The sequence below is a fragment of the Benincasa hispida genome, chromosome 9 (assembly GCF_009727055.1).
Source record: "Benincasa hispida cultivar B227 chromosome 9, ASM972705v1, whole genome shotgun sequence".
NCBI lineage: Eukaryota > Viridiplantae > Streptophyta > Magnoliopsida > Cucurbitales > Cucurbitaceae > Benincasa > Benincasa hispida.
In genome coordinates, this window is record NC_052357.1 from 16,919,283 (window position 1) to 16,930,234 (window position 10,952).

General features: G+C 29.4%; 1 protein-coding gene across 1 annotated transcript; it reads right to left on the minus strand.

Moving 5' to 3' along the window:
* Window positions 1–1,382: 1,382 nt before the first annotated feature.
* On the minus strand, window positions 1,383–3,632 carry LOC120086279 (short-chain dehydrogenase reductase 3b-like). The gene is made up of 3 exons (XM_039042838.1): window positions 3,476–3,632; window positions 3,030–3,372; window positions 1,383–1,937 (listed from the first exon to the last, which is right to left on the minus strand). The coding sequence occupies exons 1-3, from the start codon at window positions 3,490–3,492 to the stop codon at window positions 1,509–1,511; spliced, it is 789 nt and encodes a 262-aa protein (XP_038898766.1). The 5' UTR covers window positions 3,493–3,632; the 3' UTR covers window positions 1,383–1,508.
* Between the last annotated feature and the right edge of the window lie 7,320 nt (window positions 3,633–10,952).

Here is a 10,952-nt window from a genome sequence, read left to right on the forward strand (position 1 = left end):
ATATAATATAATAAAAAATATATTTAAAAGAAAATAAAAGAACTAAATAATTAAATTAAATAAAGAAAATTATAGGAAATGGGAAAATATAGAAATTTCTTCTAAGCCTTTTAGATTTCTTACCAATATGTGTGTGTCTTACAAAACTCACTAAATGACACCATTTATAGGCAACTTGACTAGTAGGATGTGAATTACATGGACACTTGGGGAAATAGAGATATGACACAAGGTCAACGGACACTAAGCATGAGCATCTAATAGACATTTATTATCATAATATTTATTGTAAGAGTCACATTAATGCCAATAAAAAAAGACTTTTGATACATATTACCTAAAGAAAAAAGAGTTACACAATTGACTAAATTTTCCTATTTTTCACCTGAACTACCTAATGAATTATTATTTTATTTCAAAGTCTGGTCCAATTATCTTTTACAACTCTTTTTACTAATCACTTTTTTAAAATTATATAATAATATTAATACCAAATTAAAAGAAAAGTTTGTTGTGATTATGAACTTAATTCCCAAAGCAATTTTTCTTTTTAAAATCTACACAAGGAAATTTTCTTAAAAAATCTAAAATTTGTTTCACTCATAAATGAAAGCAAGAATCAACGTAATGTTTTAAATGAGAAAACAAAATATATTTATTATGTACAACACTATATATTTGAATTTTCTAAAAATAAGCAAAGGTATATTTAATAAGTGTATGATCAAGATGATTTATATAATATATCGTTTTGTATACCGAACAATATATGTATTTACATTTTTTAGTATATTTGTAAACACATCAAAAAATAAACTATGGTATATATGATATGTATTTAAATACATATATTGTTCTACTTATAGTTGAGATTTCAATAGAGAAGTTATCAATTTTCAACAAGTAATATAGAAAAAAAAAATGAAATCTCCTAAAATAAAGAAAATATTAATTCAAGCATTAAATGAATATCAATTAGAATTAATAAATAATAAAAAAAGTTAAACCTAAAAAATGGCAAATAAGAAAAAAATTAAATATTTTGAAAATGGATTGATGAGAGAGAACGAAATTATGATGTCTCAAAAATTAAAATTGTTATAGAATTAATAGTAAATCTAGAAATGATGTATTTTTTATTTCAAAATATTATAAAACTAAAAGATGAAAGGGAATATATCAAAAGATTAAAAATGTCACTAAGTGTTATTAAAATCTAGTTATGAAATAATATTAAATTTTAAGACATTAGTGAAATAGAAGTGATGATAAATAGTAGACTAATTCTCTATAAAAAACTTTCTAAAAAAATTATATTCTTACAATAGGAGACAGAAACTATACTTTATGTCATGATCGTTATGGGACCAAATTGGATGATGTTTTCATAATGATCATTATGGAACGATTAAGTTTTATTTAATCTCAAATTAAACATGCTAATCTCAAAGCTAAAAATGTTCTAAAAAATACATTATCAGTTGAAATCATACAATAAAAGAGGGACATCACAGTAATGCTTTGACCGCCGTGTAGCCTCCATCGACAACCAAGTCTTGACCACTTATATAAACTGATTCATCGGATGCAAGAAACAGAGCAGCCTCAGCTATATGGCTAGCCTTCAACACCACACCCTTCAAGCTTGCCTTTGAACAAACAATCTCTTCAAACTCAGTCGCTTCCAAGTTCAAACCTCGAATAGTCATCGGTGTCGCCACCCCATGTGGCGAAACGCAGTTCACCCTAATCCCGTATGCCCCGAGCTCCCCGCAACTCGACCTCACCACCCCCAATACTGCATGTTTTGAGCTTGTGTATGACATATACGATAAATTCACGGCAATTTGCGCTGCCGTGCTCGCCACACAAATGATCGACCCTCGTATATTTTGCTTCACCATTGCCCGTGCAGCATGCTTGATCGTCGCAACCACCTTTAATTTTAACAATACATGTTAAGAACATTTTAATGCATATCATAACTTTTCAACACTTATGGTCCCATTTGATAATGGATTCAATTTTTTGTTTTGTGAATTAAAGTTCATAAACATTACTTTCATCTCTATATTTCTCTATCTTGTTATTCACTTTGTAACTATATTTTTAAAAAACGAAGACTCTGTTTGGCCACTATTTCGTTTTTTCTTTTTTATTTTTGAAAATCAAGTCTATTTTTTCTTCATTTCTTACGATGATTTGCATATTTCTTACGTATATTGTTGAATTCTTAGCCAAATTTCAAAAATAAAAACAAAATTTTAAAAGCTATTTTTTTTAGTTTTGAAAATTTGGCTTACTTTTTTTACACCATTGGTAAAATGTAGATAACATAGGAATAAATTTGGAGTTAGATATAGTGTTTGTGGGCTTAATTTTAAAAAACAAAAACAAAAAACCAAACAATTACCAATAGGAATAAGTTTTTTGCTTTTAAAAGATTGTTATTATTTTCTCACAATTTCTTTACCTTGATTCACTATGGCCATTTGGTAACCATTTTATTTTTTGATTTTGCTTTTGAAAATTAAGCCTATAAAAACACTACTTCCACTTCTAAATTTTTTCGTTTGTTAATTAAGCCTATAAAAACACTACTTCCGCTTTTAAATTTTTTCGTTTGTTATCTACTTTTCACAATGGTTTGAAAAATCAAGCCAAATTTTGAGAACTAAGATAATAGCTTTTAGAAAGTTCTTTTTATTTTTAGAATTTGGTTAAGAATTCAACCATTGTATTTAAAAAAGATGCAAATTATTGTAAGCAATTTGGGGAAAATAGACTTAATTTTCAGAAACCACAAAAAATGAAATGATTACCAAACGACGCCTAGGTGAGTTTTGGAAGCTCATTGACTAAGAATTCAAAATTTTCTTTAAGAAATGTGAAAAACAATATAACTTGAAAAGAAAAACAACGTAATTTAGAAGGAAAAACAAGCATAAAATTTCAGAAACATAAAACTTAAAATGAAATTGTTGTCAAATGGAGACCAAATTTTTGAGTTAAGTTCTAGTGTAACATACTCCACGGACGTTAGTCGAAATTACGTTGTCAAAGTTGGACATGTCAAGCTCAAGAATTGAGGAGGAAGCGCCCGCGATGCCAGCATTGCTGACAAGAATGTCAAGGCGGCCATGCTTTTGGACGGTGTAGCTCACCATTTCTTCAACTTGCTTCTCGTCTCTCACATCACAGTGACAAAAGCTGGCTTGGTCAATGCCAATGGATGCAACCACTTGCTGCCCTAGTTCGTCGTCGATGTCGGCTACAACAACAAAAGCACCATTGGCTGCAAACACCCTTGCCGTCTCTTCACCGATGCCGTTGGCAGCTCCCGTTATGATAGCCACCTTCCCATGTAGCCTCCTACCAGAGAAATTTTGTAAAATAGTCAAGAGCTTGTGAAGATGTGTGCAAAAATCCAGATGGTTCTAATGGATACTAAGAGAGAAAATAACGGTAATGTTACCTTGTTGGTATAGACATTGTTGAGATCTTCTTCAAGTTTCAAGCTGCTATGAGTTTTTACTTTTTTGCTTATATGTTCAAATTTTCACAAAGCTTACATAAGCTCTTTAAATATGAATATTTCTTGATTTTTATGTATGATTAAATGATATTTTTAGAACCCATTAAGAATGTCAGGAATCACGTGATCAATACAGTTAATGCCAAAAGGAACAAGTAGTAAAAATTGACAACATATTTGTTGTAGATCATCCATGAAGATATTATTTCACAATAAAATCGTGGGACTTATTGAGATATGAGAGAGACCGACAAAATAGGCAAGTGGTAGTTTTTGTGTTGAGTTTTTGCAAAATATTAAAAGTACGCGTTGAAAAAGAGTTTTCAGGATTTGACGGACTCCAAGTATTAGAAAAAAGCTTATATTTTTAATTTCAAATCATCACTAGTTTTTATTTCATTTTGTATTTTGTAATTTGAGAGTGGGAAAAAGGATGTGCGTGATACAAATATTTTGAGAGAATGTTTTCTTTGTAATTAGGATCAATGAGAGATTTTCATGTGATTGTTATAATTTTTCACATAGTGAAATTTTTTTGGTCTATGGTTTTTTCTTCGATTTGGAGTTTTTTCCACATTTATTATTGTGTTTCCATTTTTTTGTTACTTCTTTTAATCTTTGTTATTTTTCTGCTTACTCCTGCGATAATGGTGGGAGGTTTTTCCCATCAAGTGGTATTAGCTAATTTAGTTTCGTAATTCTTTAATTTTATGAATATGCTCTGTAGTTGTAATATTGTCTTAACTTCCACGTTATAAAAGAATCCTTCAAATAGGTTGTGGTATTATTAATGGTATAAGTTGTTCACTATTTATAGATTTGCTAAGAGTAAAGTAGATATGTCAAGTTTTATGAGTCCAGTAAAGTTTGATGTAGAGAATTTTGATCAAATGATCAATTTTGACTTGTGACAAGTTTCAAGGACATGTTGATACATTTTGATTTACACAAGGCCTTGTTTAATCTTAGTTTTGTATTTTTAGTTCTTCAATTTTAAACTTTATACTTTTAATAAATCTCAAATTTGATCTTTAATGATAGTTTATCGTTGATTTTTTAAAAAAACTTTATCTATAACATTTTTTTTAGAAGAGTTTATTTTATTAAGCCTTGAGGGTAAATTTTAGACATATCGTTATTAGATAGCGATACAACCCATTTCGGAAAATTACAAGAGTAAATACTAGAAAGCTCTTGTTGCAAATCTCTCTTGATATGAACAAATGAACATTGAACAAAATTTTAAGGAAGAAAACAAGCAACATTGATTTTGAGCAACTCCATAAGGGAACTCCACCATGTTAGATAATTCAAAGGTTGGTAAATGAATGTTCCAATTAGATGTGGTAAATGAATCATCAACTGTAGCACCATCGACAATGCTATTGTGATCGAACTATTTTCAAAACATATTTAAAAACTATAGTATTTTTACTATAAATTCGGAAAATATATTCACATATTTTATTTTCTTGCATGAAAACTGTTATTATTATTTAATCAATTCGATAGAAATTAACTTTGAGGGACTAAATTTAAAATTTATTAAAAGTATGAGATAAAAGTAGAGACAAAAATTAGACAATTGAAAGTATAAGGACTAAAATTAAATAAACTTCAAAATATGAAGCACTATTACAAAATTTAATATACACTACACTCTAATTTAGAGATAAGACCATACTTTTTAAAAAAAGCCATAGTCTAATGTTGTATGGATTTAACTAATCCTAGTCTAAAATAAATACAACCCAAGGCCACGTTTAATAAAAACCATGGTCTAAAATTATGGTATGAACTACAGGCTTTAAAAACCATGGTGTAAAAGCATAGTATAGACTATGGATTTTGAAAACTATGGTATCAATATTATCTTTACACCATAGTCAATAACATTTGTGGTCCAAGATCCTAATACAGATCACATGTATATAAAACCATGGTCTAAAAGCATATTACAGACTATGAGTTTTAAAATTTGTGGTAACAATATTATTGTTATACCACAGTCATTAAAACTCATGGTCCAATACAGATTACATGCATATGAAACCATAGTCTAAGAGCATGGTATAGACTATGGATTTTTCAAACCGTGGTATCATCATTTTCTTTTCACCGTGGTCATTAAAACCCACAATTCAAGATCTTAGTACAAATCACGTGTATATAAAACCATTGTCTAAACATTAACATTACACCATGGCTAATGCTAATTATAGTTTATTTTTAAATTATCATTTTATCGTAGACAACGGTCTGTTAGCAACATGGTTGAAAGCAAATCTTTTCTACTAAGCTTAATAAACCCCGTTGTTATCATAGACTACGAGTTTTTTAAAACAGTGGCAAAAAAATTTAAGTTACACCATAGTCAATGAAAATTATGGTCATTCATACTATAAACTATACAATGGTCTAAAATTCAAATTTACACCACAACTAACTAAAACAATGGTAAAAAATCCAACTAAAGACTCTCTTGTGAAAAATTTTTGTTCTTCAAATTAAAATCCATACCACAACTAATGTTAATTATGGTCCATATATTTATTATTATTTTAAAATAGATCATGCTTTGTTAATATCATGGTTAAAAGTGTATATTATAATAAATACCAATAGTGTAATTATAGACTACAATGTTTTGATACTTTGGTATAAAATTAACTTTACACCATGGTGAATAAATATCATGGTCTAAAAGGATACTATTGTCAACAAGTATATAACATCATTGTCAAAAAATTAGATTTATACCACCGTCCACTAAAATTGTAGTCTAGAGGCCAAATATAGACCACAATTAATATTAATTGTGGTCTACAATTGATTTATTGTTTAAGCTTTGATGAATAATTCAAATTTCAATTAACTTTTCACCATGAAAAATAAATATCATGGTCTAAAAGCATACTATAGTCAATAAGGTATATAACATCATTGTCAAAAAGTTAGATTTACACCACCGTCCACTAAAATTGTAGTCTAGAGGCCAACTATAGACCACAACTAACATTAATTGTGGTCTACAATTGATTTATTGTTTAAGCTTTGATGAATAATTCAAATTTCAATTAACTTTTCACCATGGTAAATAAATATCATGGTCTAAAAGCATACTATAGTCAAGAAGGTATATAACATCATTGTCAAAAAGTTAGATTTACACCACCGTCTACTAAAATTGTAGTTTAAAAATCAATTATAAACCACAACTAATATTAAAACGTGGCCTAGAGTTGATTTATTGTTTAAGCTTTGATGAATAATTCAAATTTCAATTAACTTTACACTATTGTGAATAAATATCATGGTCTAAAAGCATACAATAGTCAACAAGAACATCAAAGTAAAAAAGTTAAACTTACAACCCCGTCCAATAAAATTTGATGTGGTGAAATTTGATGAAAGGATCAATTTTAACTTGTGACCATGTCAAGTCAAGGACATGTTCATACATTGTGGTTTAAACAAGACCTTGTTTAATTTTATTCTCGTACTTTTAATTGTTGGATTTTAAGTTTTATACTTTTAATAAATCTTAAATTTGATCTTTAATATTAGTTTATTGTTTAATTTTTTAAAAAATTTATCAATAACATTTCTTTTAAGAAAAATGTTCATTTTATTAAATCTTAAGGATAAATTTTAGACACATCGTTAATGGTAAGGGATATAGCCCATTACGGAAAATTACAAGCCTAAATACTAGAAAGCTTAAATTTCCCAACTTTGGTTGCAGCTTTGTGGGCTACAGAATTTAAGTCTCTCTTGATATGAACAAAGAAGCATTCAACAAAACTTTAAGCAAGAAAACAAGCAACATTGATTTTGGTTATACTCCATAGGGGAACTCCATCCTGTTAGATAATTCAAAGGTTGAAACTCCTATTGCAATAATTTTTTTCTCTACCGATGCAAAAAAACGTCGGCATGTCTTAAGAAAAGCATGAGCAAAGTCTCTATCGACGCTTTTTTGTGTGGGCAGACAGTGTGAGAATAAGTCCGTTGGCAGAGCCTTCGTCCACGCATTTTGACGTTGCGTCGACATAAATGCCCATGCAAGTAAACATGTGGGTAGCAAAGCTTTTTCTGCCCATGCAACTAACGTCGGAAGAAAAGACTCTTCGACCTATGCAACAACTTTTGTGGGCAAAAATCGCATTTTTGCCCACGCATTATGCATCGACAGAAACTCTTTCTACCAACACAACGACTTGCATTAGCAAAACTAAATTTCTGTCGACGCAAGATTTAATGGCAAAAATGAGGATCTGCCTATGTAAAAACCTTCTTGATCAGAAATTAGATTTCTGCCCACGCATAATATGTTGGCCGATAGTGTAACAACAAATTAATATGAAATACTTTTCAAATACATATTTCAATTTCTTATAACAAAACACATTCAATATTGTAACAACAAATTTAGAAATTGAAATGTATACAACCCTTAATTCCTTAAGCAAAAGATGTCATCCGAATGAGGATTCTTTAGTGTTTGTTTCCCGAGCTATTACTTTTCATTTTGGCTATGCAAAATGAACAAAAAAAAAAAATAAATATTAAGTACACAAAAAATGTTTCACCTGATTAGTTGGTCTGCACAAAAAATGTAATTTTAGGCAACTTAAAAATATATAGACATGAAAAGGAATATTAAAGTTCATAAGTATAACATGCTTAATCTTGCTTGTTTAAAATGAATTATGTATCAAAATTAATAAAGCAAATTCATTTCCATGATTTTCAAGTCTCATATAAAATATACCTACACCAGACATATAATAAGTGTCCAAAATATGCATATTAAAGTGCACGTCCTCCAAAAAAAACAAAGTTTTCAAAAACTTTTTTAAAAGTGTCAAGTGTACTTTAAAGCCTACAATGGATCTAATTCCATGATTTTCCCTATATGCTCTAGATCACTTAAAACCTATAAAATTATCCTATACGTGCATGTTAAAGTGCAAGTCCTCCAAAAAAAAAAAAAAAAAAATTCAAACATGTTGGTTTTTCTATCACCTCAAAACAACTAAAATAGCTCATGTGAGTCACTTTCATTATGAAAACAAACTATAAGGTTTTCAAAAAGTATGTAAGTCACCCTTTAATTCTCAAAACAACTATAAAATTTCTAAGTGTCATTTTGACTCCAAAAAACAACCTAAAAAGTTTTTAAAAAGTGTGTAGGTGACACTTTGATTCTCAAAACAACCTAAAAATGCTTAAGTGTAACTTTCACTTTGCAACCAAACCTAAAAACTATGTAAAAAGTATCTAATTCACATTTTCACTCCCAATCCAACAAAAAAATGATCTAAACAATTTTCAAGAGACAATTTGATTTAAAAAACAACCTAAATAGTACATAAGAGTCAATTTAATTATCAAAGCAGACTCTAAACGTTCTAAAAAGTTTTCAAGTCACCGTTTAATTCTCAAAATAGCCTAAATATGCTTAAGTACAACATTCACACTCCAACCAAACCTTAAAACTACCTAAAAAGTGTCTAAGTGAAACTTTCACTCTCAAACCAACATAAGTAGTTCATAAGAGACACTTTGATTATCAAAACAAATTAAAAAGTTTTCAAAAAGTGCGTAAGTCACAATTTAATTCTCAAAACAACAGAAAAAAAAAAAAAGGCCAAAACAACAAAAAAAAAATGCCTAAGTGTCATTTTGGATCTAAAAACAAACCTAAACAGTTTCCAAAAGGTGTAAGTGACACTTTGATTCTCAAAACAATATAAACATGCTTACGTGCAACTTTCACTCTCGAACAAAACCTAAAAACTATCTAAAAAGTACCTAAGTGACACTTTCACTCTCAAACCAACATAACAAGAACCTAAGAAGTTTTCAAGAGACAGTTTGACTTCCAAAACATACACAATAATTCATAAGAGTTAATTTGATTATTGAAACAAACTATAAACGTTCCATAAAATTTGTAAGTCACACTTTAATTCTCAAAACAATCTAAAAACGCTTAAGTACAACTTTCACTCTCCAATCAAACCTTAAAACTACTTAAAAAGTGTCTAAGTGACACCTTCACTCTCGAACTAACATAAGTAATTCATAAGAGTCACTCTGATTATCAAAACAAACGATAAAGTTTTGAAAAAATGTGTAAGTCACCATTTAATTCTTAGGACAACAAAAAAATGTCTAAGTGTCATTTTTGCTTTAAAAACCAACCTAAGATGTTCTTTAAAAAGTGTCTAAGTGACTCTTTAATTCTCCAAACAATTTAAAAATCTCTAAATGTTGCTTTCAATTTCAAAACCAACCTAAACTTTTTTTCAAAAAGTGTGTAATTGACATTTCAATTCTCGAAACAACTTTAGAATCTTGGACCGTGGGTTTTAATGACCATGGTGAAAAGAATATGTTGATACCACAGTTTGTAAAAGCCATAGTGAACACTATGCTCTTTGACTATAGTTTCATATACATGTAATCTTTACAAGGATCTTGGACCATGAGTTTTAATGACTTGGTGTAACAATTGTTCCTAGAACTCGCAGTTTGTAAATTTCGTTAAACATTCTATTTATCAATAAAATATTATTATTGAATATCTTATTCAATAAAGTTGTTGATTTTTCATTCTATTATGAAAATCCAATAATCATATTTATAGCTATAGTATGAATACTTAACATTATTGGATACTCAATAATAATATTTTATTGTCTAAATGGTCTATAAGTATATGGATGAAATTGGGTATCTCATTCTGGTAACACTATTGGATGCGGCCCATTTCGTATACTTATACAAATGATGTGATCCATAAATCATTCATGTAGAGACATGTGAGTGGGGGCATCCTATGGAATGAGTTTGCATAAGACAGGACCTCGAAGTAGTCACTTTTCTTTATAACGATCATTTACTGTTAAAACTGACTATTTTAAACTAAAATACCTAGGATAACATAACTAAAATACCTAGGATAACATAATTTTAATCTTGATCTGCATAGGTGAGAGTAGTCCAACAACACTGCTCAATAAGCTTTCCATTTTGGGGGATAAGATTGGATAAATAGCTGGGGACATAGCTATGTAAGATGGAATTCACTCCTACCCAACTTAGGGTTACCAAATAGGTTGTTCTCTTAAGCGCTGATGCCTGTCTTGAACAACGGGACCCCGTCCTCTCTTGGTAGAGAGGGATGTGATTTATAAATGGTATTACAAATCAATTGTTCAAGAGGGTTAGTAGGAGCTTAAGTTATAGGGGTAAAATGGTAATTTTGACAAAGCTGTAAATACGAACGACTTGTGAATGATTGACTTAATGATTATGGTCGAAATGGACAGAAATATATCTACAATGAGGAGAGTGCAACTATCGAGCTATAGTGGTGTGCCTTGATAGTTAACGAATAGTAATTAAT

Excerpts from the sequence above, each read along its gene's own strand:
- LOC120086279 (XM_039042838.1), bottom strand. Across the intron at positions 1,938-3,029 it reads TTTCGACTAACGTCCGTGGA|GTGGTTGCGACGATCAAGCA; the intron begins GTATGTTACACT and ends TTAAAATTAAAG.